General features: G+C 54.8%; 1 protein-coding gene across 2 annotated transcripts; it reads left to right on the top strand.

Annotated features, from left to right (window-relative positions):
• The first annotated feature begins 247 nt into the window (after nt 1–247).
• Nucleotides 248–20,082, top strand: CTSB (cathepsin B). 2 transcript variants are annotated; one of them, XM_045880114.3, is made up of 10 exons: nt 248–402; nt 12,190–12,340; nt 13,289–13,374; nt 14,257–14,371; nt 15,239–15,357; nt 16,211–16,296; nt 16,581–16,724; nt 17,286–17,402; nt 18,550–18,678; nt 19,119–20,082. In XM_045880114.3, the coding sequence occupies exons 2-10, from the start codon at nt 12,215–12,217 to the stop codon at nt 19,214–19,216; spliced, it is 1,020 nt and encodes a 339-aa protein (XP_045736070.1). In that variant the 5' UTR covers nt 248–402; nt 12,190–12,214; the 3' UTR covers nt 19,217–20,082. The 2 variants fall into 2 exon arrangements, with proteins under 2 accessions (XP_045736070.1, XP_045736071.1); XM_045880115.3 differs by lacking the exon at nt 248–402 and adding an exon at nt 5,060–5,080.
• The last annotated feature ends 210 nt before the right edge of the window (nt 20,083–20,292 follow it).

Raw genomic sequence — 20,292 nt, forward strand, 5'->3', positions numbered from 1 at the left:
GGCCCCTGGGGGATTTCTCCCCGCTTCAGCTCCCCTCCGCTCCCCACTGGCCCCCCTCGGTCAGGTTGGAGGCGGAGGAGTCCCGGAGCGGGGAGCCCAACCGCAGCGGCTCAGAGGCGGGCGCCGAGTCCGCGAGGCGGCGGGGCCGGGGGGGGGGGGGGGGGGGGGCGGGGGGGGGAGGGAGCGGTGGAGAGCGGAGGGCGGAGGGCGGAGGGCGGGGGGCGGGCCCCGGGCTCGCAGCCGTCACGTGGCGAGTCAGCCGGGCGCGCGGGGCGGGGCCGGGCGCGGTAAATAGGCGCGGGGGCAGCCTCCGGGAAGCTACGGCGGCTGCTCGGCCCGGCGCTGGCGGGGGCCCCCGCGCGCTCGCAGGGTGCAGGCCCAGGCTCTCGGCTGCGGGGCTCGGTGAGTGCGGCGCCGCCGCGGTGGACGTGACCTTGGAGGGGCAAGGGGAGCCCGGGGCGGGGTGGGGGGAGCTTTGGCGCCCCCGCCAGGCCCAGGCGCGGTCCCGCGGCATCCCCGGGGCGGGCGAGAAGGCGGGGGACCCTCGGGCCGTCACAGCCGGGCGGGCAGGGGTGGCAGCTCGCACTCTCCTAAAAGTCGTTGCGGTGAGGAAAGCAAAACACACACACACACACACGCACATACACACTCTCTCTCCCTCCCTCCCTCTCCCTCGGCCCCCCCCCCCAGGCGGGCAGCCTGGCACCCACCCCGACTCCGGCCAGAAAGCAGGCGCCCGCCGGCCCCCTCCGCTAGGGCTGAGTTCGCCACCCCACGTGGGCTCACCCCGACCCCCACGGTCCGCCCGCCTCCGGGGTCGGGCTGGGAAGCAGCCCTGGAGGAGCTTGCGGGAAGAGCTTGGCTTGGATCCAGGTGACTTTTGGCTAGAATCTAGCTCCCCAGCCCGTCGTGAGCTTCCGGGCCTCAGTTTCCTCTGGAAATTGCTGAGATCATAGTGTCTCCCTACATCTGTTTTAGGTGTTTTCTTATTCCAAAGAGTTTGCTTGGGCAACTTTCTGCACAAAACCACACGCACGATTCTAGGGACCCCGGAAGATAGAATCCAGAAAACTGGAACCTGGAACTGGGTGGAGCAGGGAGGGTGGAGGCCACAGGATGAGTTAAATCCACTGATGGGAGGACAAATTAAGCAGAGGGGTTAGGAGACTAGGTAAAGGGCTTGGGAACCCTAGTCGCCCTCTCCCTGGGAGGTGGGGGAAGATGCCACTCCCTACTTCTCGACTTGGTGGAAGGGAGACCCTGCCTTCCATAGGCCCAGGACTGTTTGAGAGACGAGAAAGTAGGGCAGAGTCCCTGGGGCACCACCTCTTCCCTCAGTTAATGACCCTGGAGGCCTGGGAGAGGCAGCATCTGGGGAGCAGTGAGGAGTGGCTGAGTCTGGGGGGCGCTCAGCAGGCCCTCCAGGTGGATGTGAATTGCATTTGCCTTAGTGGGCCTAGGTCATTCTCTTCCCCTGGCACTGAGGAAGCCAACAGGCTGTGCAAGCATAAGGACAATAACCCAGGCCCGACATCCCTCTAGGAGTCCCTCACACCAGTGGGAGGGGCGGGGGTGGGGTTCAAATGGAGACCTAGCATCTTTAGTTAACCTTAGAAAAATGGATCAAGTGCCTTCATCAGACACAAATGCATCTGGGATGCATTCATCCTGTTGAGTCTATACATTCAGAATAAGAATGTGAAGAGGCTTAGAAGGGTGTCTGGTTGGGTAAGGGCTGCTTTTCTTCCATAACATCCTTAAATAATGGAGAATTTTTTTTGTGTGGGTTTTTGTTGTTGTTTTTGTTTTGTTTTAAGTAGGCTTGGTTACTTAAAGTAGGCATGGTTACCCACCATGGGGTTTGAACTCAAAACCCTGAGATCAAGAGTCACATGCTCTACTGCCTTGAGCCAGCCAGGCACCTTGAGAATTGTTTCCTGTTGGCACTGGTGAGGGTGACCTAGAGCCCTTGAACTTTATAGAGAAAGAAGCTGAGCTGCACCACCCCTCCTCCCACGCGCACACACACACACACACACACACACCCCACCTGTGTGGCTTTTCCCAAAGAGAGTTAAAGGTGCCCTGGAGAAAGCTTCTGCTCCAATCTTTTTGGGCATCTGCCCCAGAGCTGGGGTATTGCCCCTCAGCAGTGGAAGGGTGTAGATCCCTTATCTGGGGGCTTCGCAAGCCAGCCCAGCCCCAGCTCCAGTAACTCCCCTGCTGTTGTGTCAGGACAGCTCTGTTTCCAGACTGGTCGGGTGGTGAGGGGGGTAAGCTCTTGGGCCCCAGGATGAACCTGTCCATGTGCTGCTGATTCAGCATCTTGAGCTGAGGCCTTTCTCTTAGACTGGTTCTTTCTTTCCTCAGTTATAGGACCTGGGCGTGGGGATAGGAAGTTGCACACATTTTAGGGCTAGGAGATATTTTGTATTCCTGTTGGGCAGTTGGACTGAGAAGCAAGGGAGAGCACATTCAGGGGAGTTGTGGGGCGTCTGTTGGGTGATTTTCTTAAATGTGGTAAGGAGTTGTGGTTTTGTAGAATATCCCTAGGGTCCTTGGGAGGGAAGGACTGGGCTATTTCCGAGTAAGGGCTCGATATGTCTGCTGCCTGTTTTAGATAGTTTGACATAAGGAAAATGCGAAGATGATAAGAACTGGGGATTTTTCTAGATCAAGAAGGATGGAAATCAGGCACTTTTCATATGGTTCAGCCTCACGTGCAGAGAGGTGGTGGGGGTTGACAAGTTGATGAATGTAGATGGGGCACATGCAGGTGGGTATTGTACTCAGTGGATGTTGGGAGGCAGTCAGCAGCAGTGTCTACACCCGGTCCCGAGTACATCATCACCTCTTGGTTTCAGCTCCTCGCACACTCCAGAAGCTGCCTAAGAAAGGGTGTGTGGGCAATAAAAACTGGGTCTTTCCATGGCTGTTCATGTTCATATCCCACCTAGGGATCAAATGCCAGTATATATTTAGACTTAACCAGTCTCGTTTCTAACCTCCAGCCTCATCCCCACACCCTTTCCCCAGCTCAGGCTTGTGTGGGGTTCACAAGGAGTGCATTTCCTCTTGGACACGGCCCCAGGCGGGAGGCAGGTTTCAGCTTGTTTGCTCTGCAAGTCCATTACTGCCCCCCTGCCTTTTTCTGCTCTTCCTGCTCTTCCCCGGGGACGTGGTAGCTCCTATCTTGGTCTTCTCTTTATAATTCTCCTGCACGTTTTCGGGGGTACTTTTAATACTTTGTATCAGTCCATGAACAGTGTTACTAAAGTGATAAAATTGTGATGGTGCTGCTTGTATCCTTTCCCACTGGTGTTAATGAGGTTTATTATTTACATGGATAATGCAACTCTAGTTCATGCATCTTAAACGCACAGTATTTACTGAGGGACAGGTTGTTTTTACTTTCTCACTGTTCAGGGCAGCCTGCAGTAAATCCTTGTACCTCTCAGGCACCCCCAAGGGTTTCTCTAGGGCAAAAGCAGGAGAAGGCCAGTTAATTCCTGGGTCATAAGATGTGTGCCTCTTCCGTTTTGCTAGATACTGATAGAATGCTGTTCAAGTTTTCCCAGTATGTCCTACCAGCAGTGGTGAGGGTTCCTGTTCCTCATTTACCACCACTGGATATTACCAGACTTTGATTTTTACCAACCAGATGGGTTTGAAATGGTGTCGCTCTTTTAATTTCTGTGACCAGGAATTCAAATAAGTCTTTGCTCTCGGAAATCGTTGATGAGTGAGGATTTCTATTTTTGTAGTTGATCACTGACAGTGCTTCTAGTTGTTTTTTTGTTTTTAAGATTTTATTTATTTGACAGACAGCGAGAGAGGGAACACAAGCAGGGGGAGTGGGAGAGGGAGAAGCAGGCTTCCCGCTGAGCAGGGAGCCCGATGCGGGGCTCGATGCGGGGCTCGATGCGGGGCTCGATCCCAGGACCCTGGGATCATGACCTGAGCCGAAGGCAGACGCTTAACGACTGAGCCACCCAGGCGCCCCAACAGTGCTTGTAGTTTTAATGTGTTTGTTAACAGCTAGAACTCACCGAGGTTTCTTTAGATCCAAACAGGTATCTGGACTTCTGCAATTAGATAACCTTTTCTAATTTTTTTCTTTTTAACTTTCAGAATGCATGTGAATTTTGGGTAGTGCAGTTTGACTCTTCCACTTTACAGATGAGAACACTGAGGCTCCTGAAAGCTTGTGACATGACAGGGGTCGCTAAAATAATTGTGGTGTAATTTTAGAGTTTGATCTCTTGGTAATTGTCCGTACCTACTCAGATACACTCTTCAGGGCACGCTTCTGGCGTTTTCTCAGGCACCACTTTATCCCTCACCTATAAAACAGAAGTTCGATACAAGACCAAAGGTCCTTTCCCAGCATTACTGTTTTCAGACTGCGGGGTGCCGAGGAAGCTGCCTGCCTGTGTTATCTGTCTCTACCAGGCTCCTAATTCATTCAGTCTGGCCATCAAGATAACCTAGTCACTAGCAAGGGTAAGGGGAGGAGGATGGGGTAGATATCACCAAAAACAGCAAACTGATCCAGTCTAAAGCACTGCAAGAACATCCGAGTTACTCTGCCAAGAGACCCAGCAGGGGCTGGGCTTCTCTGTGACCCTCTGACCTGGGCTTGGGCAGGGTGTGCTTACACATACCCAAGTCACGCAGCCTCTGGGCTTGCACAAGCCCTGGGAGGGTGGTGCCAGCCAGGAGCCCTGGCCATTCTGGGGTTGAGGCATCGGCAGACATCAGCTGGGAGCCATCTTTTCCTCCACTGAGCCCTGTGGGTGCTTGGGAGTGCTTTGTTATGGTGGGCAAGATAGCAGAATGAACCAGTATTTAAGGACTTGTTGCTAAAAGTAGGGTGATGATCATTTTTCTGAGAATAAAAAAAAAAAAAATTAGCCTGGGATGGCACGGATCGCCCGGCCTGTGAGTAGAGAGCTGTGTGTTCCCCTCACCGGTGAGGACACAACCATTTCCTGGTGGCAGGCAGTCCATCATCAGGAGTGCTGCGTGGAAGGCACTTTGGAAAAGACCATCTCCTTCCATCTCCCAGCAGCCTCGTGAGGTGAGTACGTCTTCGCGGGGCCTCGAGAGAGGAGCCAGGACCCAGCTGGGGAGGCAGCGACTTTCTGTTGCTTGCTTTTGTCACTCCAGTGTCTCAGCCACCTGAGTACCCAGCCATCCTGCAGGGAGATGAGATCTAGCCTGTAGTTGAATTAGAGCCACGGTGCTCCTGTGAGCTGGGGAGGCGTGGAACGCTAATCTCGTTTAAATCTCCAAGGATTTGTGCAAGCTTGTATAAAGTAGTCCTAAGGTCCTTCAGAATCCAGGCGGTATGCCCATTTTAGAAACAGAGACTTGAGAATGTAATGCCCCCTTTAGCATCTCAGTATCAGTCAGTATCAGAGACTGTGAGCAAAGCTGGTGAGCAGAAGCTTCCAGAGCTTTGCCCAAATTCTTGTTTCTCAACAGTACAAAAATTTGCACCTGCCAAGGGCCTTCCCGGGGTCCATTATTTGAAGCCCAAGGTTGTAATTTTCCCGTTTGCGGGATGTGGGCTGCTGTGGCTGATCTTAAGCAGTGTTCCCGTTTGTGGGCGCTGTAACTAGATGGTTTCCAGGCACTGTGGGAGAGGAGTTTGAGTAGGCCTGCCCTGCTCAACCCGGTGGGAATTCCCCGGTTTGGGGACAGATGGTTGGCAGGTGGGCAGCAGGGGGAGTACCTGTGAATGGCCTGAACTGTTTACGTGGGTGAGGCAGGTGGGGCCACCTTCCTTTTTTTTTTTTTTTAATTTAAAGGTTATTTATTAGAGAGCACAAGTAGGGGGAGGGGCAAAGAGAGAGGAAGCAGCAGACTCCCTGCTAAGCAGGGAGCCCAACGTGGGGCTCCATCTCAGGACCCCGGATCATGACCCAAGCCGAAGGCAGACGCTGAACCGACTGAGCCACCCGGACGCTCCCGGGTGGGGCCTTCTCACTGCTTCCCCTGGTTCCCCTGGCACCTGCAGGGCTCTGAGCCACACTGCAGTGGCTGCCCTTTCTGGGTCACACAACAGTTGCCTGGGGGCGTTCAGCTTCAGGGAGCCTGGCTCTAGACGCCAGCTGGGGCCCGTTCATCCTCACAGCTCTAAGGAGACAGTTGGCGACGGGGAGCCCTTTTGGTTTTGTTATTTTTAATTTGAAGGTTGTAAGCCAGGAAGCAGTTGGACGCGTTTCCATTCTGAGCAGAGACAGGAAACATCAAGGCCGTGATTCAGACTCAGAGGCAAGGTCGCCTTCAGTTCGAGGGGAGCATGGCTGAGATGAAGGTGCTTGTGTTGGCCCCCGCGGAGGCGTCGCTCGGCAAGTCGCTGTCGGAAGAAATGAAGAGCTGCCTAGTTCTGGTGTGTAGGTAGTGCACCGAAGGGCTCGAAACTTCCGGAACAGCTGCCGTGAAAGTGAGAGAGAGTCGCAGCCGAGTTCTGTAGCAAGAGCAAGGTCCCACTAGACCTTCCCAGTGCTCCTGCCTGCCCACCGTCCCCCTCGTCTGCAGGCGCTCTGCTGATGATCTGCAGGGCACAGCCTTGCTCCGTGGCTCTGGGCAAAAACAAGGCCCTCGGGTTTTGGTCCTTTAGAGCCAGCTGTGAAGGGGGGCCCGCAGTACATGAACCCCGGCAGCGGGCGGGGCCGAGCGGAGGAGGGCATGAAAGCTGTGCCGGACACCCATTCATCTGTTTCTGTATGGCCCAGAAGATTGCAGCTGGGCGTACTTGGAAATTCCAGCTACCTAGGTCCTGTCTCCTTAGATTTGGGACAGATTGAGAATCCAGTCTTCCTGAGGGCTCTCCGACCCCCTAAGGAAGCTTTGGTAAAAATCAATCTCGGCAGCAGCCCAAACTGATTCCATGTCCTTAGAGAATATCAGGACCGAAGCCTTCTGCAACTTGGCATCAGCCCCTGCGTTCATTCCATTTCATTCTAGAGTCCCAAGGTCCACAGTAGTCCCAGGAATGGCTTCAGAGTAGTCTGGGGAGTGATTATGATATGGGGGGGGGGGGGGGGGCAGCTAATAGGATCAGCTGACCACCTGGCATTCAGTGGGATGTGCTTCCATAGAAACTGTCGAGTGCTGTAGGGGCCTGAAGAGGGAAGAAATGTGAGAGCCTGTCTTGTTCAGCCAGGGATTGGCTTGGCAGAGGGCCAGAGGGGTCCACCCAGGAAGACCAGCTGCCTGACGGCTGGAAGTACCATCTGCCCACAGCTGTTCCCTCCACGGTGTCCACGCCCTGCAAGCGGGTCTGGTGACTTGCACTCTTCTTACCCAGTTTGGGCCCTTCTTTTCTCACAGAATAAGGACTTTCTGTTCATTCTGTCCTGTAATTAAAAAAAACCACAAAACACAAAACTGAGAAAACGGGAAGTGTTTGCCCCAAAGAGGGGAAGCGAAAGCTGGTTGTGTTTCCAGCAAAGGCCGTAGGACCCACGGCCAGCTTGCTGGGCGCACAGCTTGCGTTAGCCAGTTGCTGTCGCTGGTCCGCTGCGCACGGTTCCTGCGAATGCAGGAAGACGCGGGATATCTGCGTCTGTCCCTTCTAGCCAGAGAAAGCTCAGCAGTCTCCTGGGCTCTAAAAATGGAAGCCCAGTTGGAGGTCAGTTGAGGTTCAAACCTCATTTTTAATTCAGACTCTTATGATGTAGAGGTAGGTACTGTGGACAGGTCTGGAGTGGACTGGAGTTACTTGGCACAGGCTAGCAGTGGGGGGAGGCGGGGGGAGGGAGGGGAGAAAGGAGGGTGGTGGGTGGCACCTGGGGATGGAGGGTGCCCAAGCGAGCAGCCCTTCGCCGCTTTCTTACTATAGAGCAGGTGCCGTCGTGGAGCCCTGGACTTCCACCTGGAGATATGAAAGGTCATCAGCCCTATTTTACAGCTGGTGACACTGAGGCTCAGTGCAGGTTGGTACTCAACGGTGTACAGTTAGTAAGCGGAAGATCCGAACCCAGGTCTCCTGACTCCAAGCCCAGTGCTCGTCCTCGCCATAGGCTACAGCAGCTGTTCACTACCTGAACCCCAATCCAGACTTACTCCCAAACGCCACAGCCCTGGGATGCTGGGCTGAAAGGACGAGTTGTCCAAGTGCTCAGTGCTAGGGGGGCTTTTAGTTAGTGGTTCAAGCTGAGCTCCCGCCCTCCAGGCTCATGGCTCTGCAATTCGCTGGGGCCCCTGGTCTCCCTGACGCAGGGTTATGATGGGGAGAACGACGTTGACAGGAAGTACGGAGGAGGACCTGTGGAACCAAGAGAAGAAGGGCAAGTGCATGAAAGTCTCACTTGCGGGGGCCTGGCAGGCCTCAGAAGTTGGCCTGGCTGTGGCCATGGCAGCCCTTGGCCCAGAAACGGAGAACCGTCTGGGAAATGGGTGGTGCCTGTGTTCTCTGCCACCAGAAAAACCAGAGAAAGCTTGTTTCAAGTCCATGTTATCATGGAATTGCTCCCATTCTCCACTTGCTCATGATTTAACATCTCAGCAGGTGGCAGTGCCCCCGGGCGTCACCTGGGGATGGCCCTCTATGACCTGTAGGGAGCATTCACATGGGGCTGCCTTAGCACCCCGCCACGTTCCCACAGGTCACGGTGAAAGCCGGGGAGGGCGACCCTCCCAGGTGTGATTCAAGCGGGCTTGTCAGCAGGCCTGGCCCTCCTGGCATGGGTCTGAACACCTATGTGCCCAGAGCGTACCCTCCAGTGTTCGCCCGCTAGGTTCTCCTATCGTGGGAAAATGTGGAGGCGCCCAGTGTAAGTCGGAGGGTGTCCAGATAAAGAAAGGGAACCCGACTGCTTTGCTTCTTTGCTCAGAAGATGTTATGAGAGAGACCTCAGCTCCCTTGCTCCTTCCACCGTCTGAGGACACAGCGAGACATTTACCTAACAGTTGGGAGACCATGTGGGTCCATGACGTGGTCATGGGAGCACCAGCCTCCCCGTGAGTCACTGAAAACAAGAAGATTAAGTGGGTTTTTTTTTTTTAATTTTCTTTTTAGATTTTATTTATTTATTTGAGAGAGAGAGAGACAGAGATAGTGAGAGAGAGCACAAGTGGGGAGGAGAGGGAGAAGCAGGCTCCCCGCAGAGCAAGGAGCCTGATGCGGGACTCGATTCCAGGACCCCGGGATCACGACCCGAGCCGAAGGCAGACGTTTATCCGACTGAGCCACCCAGGCACCCAGGTTAAGTGTTTTGAGCCGAAAGTCACTAGGAGAACGCTTCACTTTGACTAGGAATCAACTGGAAGTACATTTGGGAGCTCAGGGTTTTGGGTAGCCCTAGCTACTCTTCTTCCTAAAAGAGCAAAACTTTGAATATAATATGTTCATTTAATTTTTTAAAAAAAGATAGTGAAAAATAAGTCTCCCTGCCACACATACTACTTTTCACGTTTTTGGGTTTTTTTTGATGTTTTGCATGTGGTAACGGTAATAGGCATGTACATTGCTTCATGGGCTCACATGCTTACCATTGACTCATCTGCTACTTGCTTTTTTCCCACTTACATGTATCTTGGGCATATTTACTTCATCCGTACAGTATGATTCACTTCACCTAGTTCATTTTGAATGGCCGCTTTCTGTTCTGTTAATCATTTACTGTAACATAACAGTTATTCTGTTATTAGACACTTGGCTTTGTTTCTGGTCTCTCGTTATACAGAGAATATTTAGTAAACATCTGTATACCTGTATCTTTGAATTTGAGGCCAGTAGGATAAATTTCTAAATGTCAAATTGCTGAGCCAAAGGGCGTACAGATCGAAAAATTTATAGAAATGGCCCGGGTATCGTCTCCATGATTGTGCTTACCGCCGGGGTTCAGCAGCCCAGCGTTTCTGCCTCCCCACGTCTGACCGCCGCCAGGAACCAGCCAGCTGCCCAGCCTTTGCAAGTCCTTCATTTAATCTCAACTACTTGAGTATCTTTTGATATCTGATGGCCATTTGTAGTTTTGTTTTTTTTTTTTTAAGATTTTATTTATTCATGAGAGATGGAGAGAGACAGAGGCAGAGGGAGAAGCAGGCTTCCCACTGAGTGTGGAGCCCAATGTGGGGCTCGATCCCAGGACCCTGGGATCATGACCTGAGCCGAAGGCAGACGCTTGACTGAGCCCCCCAGGCTCCCTGTACTTCTTTTTCTATAAATTCATTGTGTGTCCTTTTGCCATTTCTCTATTCTGGTTTTATTCAGGTTTTTAAGCGCCTTTTGCATATTAAGGAAATGAAGCTTTAAGTATATGGGAGTACTGTTTTGTCAGTTTGCCACTTTTTATCTTGTTTTGTTTTTCTAGAAAAAGAGGCTTTATTTTCCTGTAATCAAGCACTGTCCCTTTAAAGTTCTGTTTGTCAATCGTAGATGGTTCTCACTCTGATACTACAGTTTTTTAAAGTGCATTTACTGTTTTCTTCGTACAGCTTGTTTTTACTTAAGATCCCTGTTCCGTGTAACACTTCCTGTGTAAAGATTCAGCCTTACTGTGTTTTTCGAAATGTCATCCACTGAAACGGGCCGTTGCCCCTCCCACCTGTGCCACGAAAGCTAAATCCCCCCATGGAGAGTGGTCTGTTTTGTTGATCAGACTGTTCCTGGGCCAGTGTCAGCCAGGGTTTTATAATATGTTGACTACCCCAGAGGGCAGGCCTCCATCCGTGCTCTTTTCCAGAACTGTTTGCTGTTGTCACGTCTTTATTCTTTGGGATGAATTGTTGGCTTAAGCAGCAGTCAAGTTTAAGTCTTGCCTCAACTGTAATTCACTGTGGGAGGCTGCATGCTCAGTGCATCTTTGGGAACCCTGTGTCCTGGGAGGAGGTGGGTCCCTCTGGAAGCCGCTGGGGTCAGGGACAGGAAACCCTCCCCCTTCCACCCCTGCTCCCCACACAGGTGTCCCACAAGGCCCCCGGGGCTGTGGCACCTGGAACATTGCTTGCTTTCATTAGAGCTCCTTGCCTAAGAGCATGGTTCAGAGGCGGGGCTGGTCTGACTTGCAAGCCAGTCTGAGATCTAAGGACTGGTGTGATGGCTTCCCTTCCTGGAAAGACCCGTCTGGAAAAACTGGAAAAACCAGAGAACGTCCCGGACTTGTGCCGCTGGCCAGACTGGCTCTGTCCCCTGGTGCTACTGAGCTTCGTTGGCCTCTGTTGGCTTGTCTTATGCCCCGAGTGTGGCTGGGGAAGTAGATTCTCTTTCGCGTTTTTCTTATCTCAGTGGTCCTCCACTTGGGACCTAATCACCCAAGACTGTTTCCTGTCTCAGAGCACGAACCTGGAAGAGTCTCAAACTTGGCTCGACAAACCCAGGGAGAGGCAGTTGGGCGACAGCAGGGAGGGCCCTGAACCCCCGTTTAGCCCGAAGATCTGGGTCTGTTGATGGGTTGCGGATGCAGGCGTCCGTGCTGCCTGGGGCCTGGGGCCTGGGGCCCTGGGCTTCTGACGGACAGCAGGGCTGTGCCGGCCCCAGCCCCGCAGCTCCTGAGATAGCCGCCAGCCACCCAGTGAGCAGCGCCATCAGACGGTGAGCCCGGCTTGAGAACGGCCGGGGGGGCGCCCAGGAGGCCCAGCTGCCCGCAGCTTGCTCTGTCCCGGCCCCGGGCATCTGGAGGACACGCGGACACAGCCCAACTTAGCCCCCTGGGCGGCTCCTGACAGAACAGTACAGACGGGGTGGCTGCTAAGCAGAAGTTTCTCAGTTTGGGACCCAGTGTGGGAGTCTGAGGCCAGGGTGCCGGCACGGTCAGGTGAGGGTCCCCTTCTGGCTGTGTGCTCCCATGGCAGAAGGTGAGAGCGAGCTCCCTGGGGTCTCTTTGATGAGAACACTGGTCCCATCCTCATGACGAATCACCCCCCCAAAGGCCCCACCTCCTAATCCCATCACATGAATTTGGGTGGGGGGCTGGGGTGGACAAACATTCAGTCCACAGCACGGCCCTGTGTGCTATGGGCACAGATTGGGACTTTGCTGAGACGGGGCCTGGGAGCCCAGGGGCACTGTTGGTCTTCGAGGGCTCTCTGCCCCCCCCACACCCACACATTTCCGAAGAGGAGACCGAGAAATGGAGCCCCTGAGTTGTTTCTGGCCCCAGAACCATGCTGCCTGAGATGGCACCCCTGTGTATGTTACGTACTTGAACTGAAGTATCCTGATGTCTTTTCTAGGTGAATCGAAGATCCAGCTTCCAAAATGTGGCAGCTCTTGGCCACCCTTGGCTGCCTGGTGGTGCTGACTGGTGCCCAGAGCAGGCCGCCTTTCCAGCCGCTGTCGGATGAGCTGGTCAGCTACATTAACAGACGTAACACTACGTGGAAGGTGAGCTGTGGGGACCGCCACTTCTGTGCGCGCCCCTGCCGCAGGGGTTCGGTTGGTGCGTTCCGCCTCCCGAGGGTGGTTGCTGCAGCCGTGGCCCAGAGGGCCATCTGTCCCGGAGAGTGGGCCTGATTGAGAGTCGTGGCCACTGCGGACCGTGCAAACCTCCTGCCCGCTCCTTGCCCCCTGCGCACGCGTGCGTGGTGGTGCATGGGGGCTAAACGAGCTCTGGAAGTGCTCACAGCCAGGAGGACCCTGAACCTTGCTCCCCCACCATGGTAATTGTTAAGGCTCATCGGACAGCTCCTTGCTTCTGCCCAGCCCCCGAGGCCTGGGACTGCAAGAATAAAGAGACGAAGAATGAGCCATGTTCAGGGCTGCAGAGGGTTTCTCTTGACCTCAGCAAATGTAGCAGATCAGAGAAGATCCCCAGTGGTCTGGGAGCTGCGTGCCCGCCTGCTCCCCCCCGCCCCGGGTGGCTCCCTCGGGACGGGGCCTCGCTTGCTGTGAGGGGTGCCTGTCTCAGTCCGTCCACACTGCTGTAACAAAGTACCACAGATTGGGTGGTGCATAAGTAGAAATGCATCGCTTACAGTTCTGGAGGCTGGAAGTACAGTTTCAGGGTGCCGGCATGGCTGGGTTCTAGGGAGGGCCTCCCTTACTGGGAGGGGCAAGCCAGCTCTCCTGGGGCTCCTAGAAGGGCACTAATCCCGTTCATGAGGGCTGCACCCTCGTGACCAAATCACCTCCCAAAGGCCCCACCTCCAGGTACCATCACCTTGAGGGTTAGGTTTCAACATGAATTTGGGGGGATGCATTTGTTCTATAGCAATGCCCCAAGTCCCCTTGCTCTGCTGAGCTGGTTGGGACCCCTGGCCTTGTCAGGCCTTCATCTACCCCCAGCCCTGGACACCCCCTCTGTTGACTGCTGTGGCTGGGGCTCTCTTCCAGGCTGGACACAACTTCCACAATGTGGACCCGAGCTACCTGAGGAAGCTATGTGGCACCTTCCTGGGTGGGCCGAAGCTGCCCCAGAGGTGAGTGCCTGCTGCCTGGGGGTGGATACAGGGCTGCCCCTGCCATGCTGCCATATGAACAGCAGGGGTGTGTTTGGGACCGCGGGAAAGAGGGAGTAAGAAGGCCTCCTTGGCATCCAGAAGCCTCCCTTCTCCCAGAGCTGCGAGACTCTGCCTGCCAGGGCTCAGCCCCCGGTGCCGTGTTTCCTACTGTGCTTCTCGACATGTCTCAGAGGCCAGTGGGCAGGCCCTGGCTCTGTCCTGTATGACCTGGCTGGATCCAGTCTTGAGTAATTGAAGGAGACTCTAAGAAAAGCCATCTGATCTGCCATTGATGTTTCATTTTTTCTAGAGAATTCTGTAATGGGGCGTTTTCAAGTAGATACTACTCTTATAGGAAGCATTAGAAATATCTGCCAATGTGGACGGAGTAGTTATGGGACATCACACAACGGGGAAGATATTAAAAATGTTGTGAGGACCCTGGGCAGACCCGGGATGGGGTGAGGGGAGTAAGAAACACAGTGATATGGATCTTGTGGCCAAACTCCTGAAAAATATCCCATAAAATAAGACTAGAAGGAAGCACAGGGAACGAGAAGATGTGTTGAACGGTAGAGTTCTTGGTTTGGTTTGGTTGTGTAAAGTTCCCAGGGGACATCTCTGCAGATGTCACCTTCAGCTTGTCCTTCCTGTGCCTCCCTTTCCACGTGATGGCCCAGCCGGCAGTCGCTGATGTCTACGGGGACGGGGGAGGGTTGTAAGATGAGAGTTTGGGGATGCCTGGGTGGCTCGGTTGAGCGTCTGCTTTCGGCTTAGGTCGTGATCCCGGGGTCTTGGGATCGAGCCCTGCGTCGGGCTCCCTGCTCAGCAAGTTTGTCATGGAGGCCTTCCTTTATCTAGAACTTGGTTTGCCGAGAACATGATTCTGCCTGAAAGCTTCGATTCCCGGGAACAGTGGCCTAACTGCCCGACCATCAAAGAGATCCGAGACCAGGGCTCCTGTGGATCCTGCTGGGTGAGGCCCTGCTGACTGGGAGGGGCCCGAGCATGGGGGGCAGGGGGCACTTGTCCGACCAGCCGTGAGTGACTAGGGAAGTTAGTAAACTTGCTGAGTCTCCATTTCTGTCAACATACAAATCATGAAGATCCCTGTGGTCATGAGTTATTGCAAGAACTAGGTGGAAGAGTCGATGTGCAAAGCACTCTGCATGGAGTCTGGGTATGGCATGTGTGTGGGTGGTGAAGCTGTTTTTACTTCCCTGTTGGACACGCTGTCCCAGGCTGTCAGCAGATACCAGTAGTTTTGAGCTCTGCTCTGCTTCATGAAGACGTATCCCATCCGTATCAATGAGCTGTCTTAATTTAGTTTCTAACTGTGGTAAAGTACACATGGTATAAATTTAACCGTCTTAGTCATGTTTAAGCGCAGTTCGGTGGCATTAAGTACATTCACGTTATCGGAAATGTGGTCACCGGGGTCCATCCACAGAGCTCTTACCATCTTGTAAGAATGGAAACTGTCCCCATTAAACACTAATCCCCCCTCCCCAGTCCCCCAGCAACCACCCTTCTACTTTCTGTCTTTTACCGACCAGCCTAGATACCTCATGTTAGTAAAATCATACAGTATTTGTCCTCTGTATGAGCTGTTTTATGTTAACAACAACCCACGTTTTAGAAACGAACTTGAGTGCACACGTAGATTTGGGGCGGACTGGTCTCCCGCTTTAAAGACACACACGAGCGCCAGGACCCTCACTGACATGGGGGGAGACTAGCCCCCAAGAAGGTCTGAGGCGTCCATTGCGGTCCTCCGCTGGGGTGGCTGGCAGAGCCCACGGCCCAGGAGTGGGGCTCACCTGTGTGGGGCTTGTTTCCGCAGGCATTTGGGGCCGTGGAAGCCATTTCTGACCGGATCTGCATCCGCACCAATGGGCACGTCAACGTGGAGGTGTCTGCCGAGGACCTGCTCACGTGCTGTGGCGACCAGTGTGGGGACGGGTGAGTCAGAAGTGGCCCCTGGGGATGGCACCTGGAGCCCCCAGGCTGAGGCCTCCCTGAGGACAGGAGTGGTACTCCAGGTCAGCAGACGGTCCTTTGCGGAGACAGCTGGCGGGGGGAGTCTGGAAGCAGGCCCCGGTGTGACTGCTACCTTCCGGGAGCCGCCTGAAGCCAGGCGGAGCCCGCAGCGCTGGGTGTGGGTGGTTCGGTGCGAGCACACCAGAGATGGTCTCAGAGCATGCGGCTGAACTTCTCATCTCTGGCCTGGTTTTTGTCATCCTTGTTCCCTTTCCTTGCTCAGGGAAATGTAATGGGGCCTCGTTTCTGTAACGAAGAATGATGGGCCCCCAGCTTGCTCACAGAACCTAAATTCCCACTGTGGGTGCCTGCTTTTCTGCCAGCTCTGGCCTTGGTTTTACAGCCATGGTTCTCGGATATGGCTACGGAGTAGAAATACCTGGGAGTTAAATAAAAGCGTCCAGGCCTCACCTCATTCCGATCTGCCCAGTTCCCAGCATTAGCGTCGTGTGTATTAAAACACCAGGGGATTGCAGCATGCTGATTGAGAATCTGTGTGACGGCCTGGTTTGGGGCAGACATGAACACGGGGGTCCTTCTGTCTTGTTGGGGAGGGTGGTGGGCAGGCCCAGGAGCTGGGGCGATTCCCCGGAAGAGGTGACTATCCCAGGGAGGGTGAAGTGGGCTTCTTGGGGACCCGGGAGAGCTATTGGGCTAGCTGCTGAAGGCCCTGGTGGATCCGTAAGCGACCCTGGGGCCTTGGCAGCAGGTGGTGTGGCCTGGGAGCAGCTAGAAGTTCTCTCACAGTGAATTTAAAGAGTGGCTCTTTTCTTAGCTGTAATGGGGGCTTTCCTGCTGAAGCTTGGAACTTCTGGACAAAACAAGGCCTGGTTTCCGGTGGGCTCTATGAATCTCATGTAGGTGAGTGTCTGCCCTCAGCCTCTCTCTGGCTAGCTGGATTTTATAAGCCACGAGGAAGAATGGTCTCCACTTGCATTATAAAGTGCGGGTTGAGCGTTGAGGGCAGGAGGCTGAACAATCCGGTAGAAACAGGCGGTCCCCTCCAGGGCAGAACAGGGCAGGCTTAGCGCCGGAGTTCGTGCTGCACCTTTGACCTCCTGTTCCCGTCGGTGCTGCCCTTGTGCCCCCAGAGGGCTTCTGAAGAGACTGGCAGCTGATCCCTTCCTTTCTACTTGGCCCCCCAGGCTGCAGACCCTACTCCATCCCTCCCTGTGAGCACCACGTGAACGGCTCCCGGCCCCCATGCACAGGGGAGGGGGATACCCCCAAGTGCAGCAAGATCTGCGAGCCCGGCTACACCCCGTCCTACAAAGAAGACAAGCACTATGGTAAGGTGGGGCCCGCGCTCCCAGCACCCCGGGGCCGGGGACCCGCTGACACCCTTCCCGAGCCGGAGGAAGGGAGAGGCCGGGGCAGTCGACCCTTGGAGTCAGGAACACAGGAGGGAGAAAGGAAGGTCGTGACTGACTGTCTTGTCAGCGGGAGCAATACACTGCGTTTTCTGCCTGTCTCCGTGCCGAATCCGGCCCCAGGATCCCCGATGTGTTGGTCACAGGCCCTTAGGGTTGGAGGGACCAGGCCCCTCGTTTTACAGGGGAGTGATCTGGCCTAGAACCTTCTGGGCACCACTCTGCCCTTCCTCTGGGGTCTCGTGCTCACCGCCCCTCCCACCTCAGAGCTGTGCCCCGCCACCCCAATCTCTGCTTCCCGGTCGGGCGCCATCATTCATTCCTCCCCAGGGAAGCCTTCCCAGGCCCCTGGGCTGGACGAGTCCCCAAACGCAGTCTTCACCTGGCAGCTCCCCATAAGTCAGTGAAGAGCTGACAGATGGAGCTGCGGGGGGCACGTCTCACCCCCCCCCCCCCCCCCCCGGCTGGTTCATTTGCCAGGATGCAGTTCCTACAGCATGTCCAGTAGCGAGAAGGAGATCATGGCAGAGATCTACAAGAACGGCCCGGTAGAGGCGGCCTTCACCGTGTACTCTGACTTCCTGATGTACAAGTCTGGTGCGTGTTGCCCCCTCATGGCAGCGGGAGCCGGGGAGGTGTGGGTTCCGGAGGGACCCACAGGGCTGGATCACGGAGGAAGACGTCAGATTGTGCTGGCGAAGTCCCAGACCACGCCTCACATTCAGGGGGCCGGGGGGGCAGGAAGCACCTGGCTGTGGGATCCACCCCGGGGAACCGGACAGCCCCTGGCCCGAGAGCTGCCTTAGAAACCCCCCCATTCTAGATGAGCAGTCTGTGGCCGACCTCTGCTCTCTCCTTTCCGTTCTGCCACCTCGAACTCTTCAGCGCTCTCTGCTCTTAGGAAACGTCATTGGATAAAGGGAGATGATTCCGGCAAGACGAGATTATAAAGCCGGCGCTTTTTTTTTTTTTAAAGATTTTATTTATTTGACAGAGAGACACACCGAGACAGGGAACACAAGCAGGGGGAGTGGGAGAGGGAGAAGCAGGCTTCCCGCTGAGCAGGGAGCCCGATGCGGGGCTCGATCCCAGGACCCTGGGATCATGACCTGAGCTGAAGGCAGACGCTTAACGACTGAGCCACCCAGGCGCCCGAAGCTGGTGCTTTTAACAGTTCCCCCACCCCCCCCCATAATTTAAAGGGGTGCATTTCCAGTTTGACAGACTGATTAACTCACCAGTGAGGCCATCGCCTGCTCCACAGGCCCCGTGAGCACGCTGAGCTCGGTCAGCACCGGCTGCCGCCACCCCGGCCTCTCTCTCTCTTCACCCCTGCAGGGTCCATCCCAGGGCAGCAACTTGAAACTCCTCAAGTTACAGAACCCTTTCGACAAATACATCCTTCCATGGAGTCCTAGCATGTAGAACGGATAGCTGGAATTGAATGTTAATGTTAAATTTACTTCTTAGATTAGAATTTATAACTTCAGTTTTCAAGGCAACCAACAAGCTCATTTTGTTGGGACTCCCCTTTAATATTTACTCAACATATTTGGGTGCTGGGCTTTCAGAAACCTATTGGAGTGATTACCCCATGTGGCGGGAGCCCCTGGAGCCCTCTGAGAGAACGTCCGCGCGCTCTCTGTGTAACCTTGTTTGGGAGGGCTTGGTGGGCCCGGGGAGCCAGCTGAGTTGGAGCGATGCTCTGGGACCGCTCTGCCTGAACGGGCCGTCCCTTTCTCAGGAGTGTACCAGCACGTCACTGGAGAAATGATGGGAGGCCACGCTGTCCGCATCCTGGGCTGGGGAGTGGAGAATGGCACGCCCTACTGGCTGGTTGGCAACTCGTGGAACACGGACTGGGGCGACAATGGTGAGTGGCGGCCCGCTGCCTGCTCACAGGGCGTGTGAGCCGGGACGGAGTGGTCATCTTGTCCTGCTCTGCTCCAGACGCTGGGCCTGGGGCTCAGCAGTGACCTCCTGGGGGTTCCCTTGCCATGAAGGCAGATGCTGATGCCGAGAGAGGGTGGTAGGGATCAGGACGTGGCTTCGGGTCGCTTGTCCCTCACGCTTCCCCACGCCCCGGGTGCAGTGCTTGCTTATGTGGGTCAAATGGAAGTGGGGTCTAGAGGCCTCGTGACGTGGAGCCAGGCTACTGGGCAAACAGGAGAGGAACCAACCTTGGGGTTGGTTTGCTGACTGCTTTGGGGCTAGGCTGGTGTCTTCTGCTCCTAAGTCTTTCTGTTGTGAGTGTGAGTACCTTGGCAAGGGTCAAAACTGAGCACACTCTAAAGGCCTATTTTTGCTTTCCAGGCTTCTTTAAAATCCTCAGAGGACGGGATCACTGTGGAATTGAATCAGAAATTGTGGCGGGAGTCCCATGCACTGACCAGTACTGGAAAAAGATCTAATCTGCTGTGGGGCTGGTCCTGCCAGCCCTGGGGCAGTGTTTCCCTAAATATAGCCAGTTGAGGAGATGGGGAGGAGGAGATGGGGAGGCATGTCTTTTATCCTTTCGAGTTGAGATAAGGTATAAGAGGTTTTAGACAGGACCTGAAGGATTGGGCCAAACCTCGCATCTACCATCAGAACCGTCTTCCAAGGAGACATGTCCAAGGCCTGGCTACCTCCCAGCCTGCTGGGTGGACCGCAGTCCCAGGGCACACTTAGACGACGTGAGCCACCCTCACAAGCAAAGCGAGGCCTTCCACCCCCCGCCCCCCAGACTAGTGCCCGCACCCCAGCGCATCCTCCCCCCTTCCGCGCACACCGGGAAGCCAGACCGAGACCTAGAGGGTTTGTTAGGCGTTCCAGAGGAATAGAAAGTGGAGTCCCTAACAAGACCAGTCCCCACCAGTGGCAGTACTTGTAAGCAAGTAGCTCGCTAGCTGTGGACTAGGTTGAAAAGAAAACCCGTGGGGCGGCCCTTGGGGGAAACCCGTTCTCCAAAGGCCCCTGCATCTCTTGAGCTTTGCGGTGTTGCTGCAAAGACCCTCTCTGGTCATGCCCTTGGCATGGTTCCTTTTTAGGTGTTTCATTTTGTGTGCACCTCAGCTGATCATGTGAATGAGAGAACAGTTGGAGGATCTGTCCTCGCTTCACAGACCATGTCTCCCTCCCCCACCACCAGGTGGTCACGACCCGATCGGCCTCCCAGCCTAATACAGTGAAACTCATTCGGGAGAAACCAGCTTTACCCCTGTAAAGATCACTGCTTCACTCTGTTAATTTAACCAGGAAAGGAATGACTGTGCCAATAAAACATTTTCTCCCTCAACGTGAAGTCTGTGTTCTGGTGGGATGCCACGGTCCGTCCGTCCTTACCCGACAGAATCCTGTTTTCCTGGATCCGGGTGTCCTTGAAACTCGAACCAGGGAACTCTTGCCTCAAACCATGGTTTCTCTCTTAGTTCCCTGTCACTTTCATCAACCCTGCTCTGTAACTGCATCCCCTACACTGTGTCTCAAGCCCGACGAGCTGCACCCC

This window comes from Mirounga angustirostris, unplaced genomic scaffold, assembly GCF_029215605.1.
Source record: "Mirounga angustirostris isolate CCGP_5_RB_7025 unplaced genomic scaffold, mMirAng1.0.hap1 SCAF_2, whole genome shotgun sequence".
Taxonomy (NCBI): domain Eukaryota; kingdom Metazoa; phylum Chordata; class Mammalia; order Carnivora; family Phocidae; genus Mirounga; species Mirounga angustirostris.

Coding starts and splice junctions, on each gene's coding strand:
- CTSB (XM_045880114.3), top strand. CDS start 12,215: ATGTGGCAGCTCTTGGCCACCCTTGGCTGCCTGGTGGTGCTGACTGGT. Junction 13,375..14,256: donor GGGCCGAAGCTGCCCCAGAG/GTGAGTGCCTGC, acceptor TCCTTTATCTAG/AACTTGGTTTGCCGAGAACA. Junction 15,358..16,210: donor GGCGACCAGTGTGGGGACGG/GTGAGTCAGAAG, acceptor CTCTTTTCTTAG/CTGTAATGGGGGCTTTCCTG.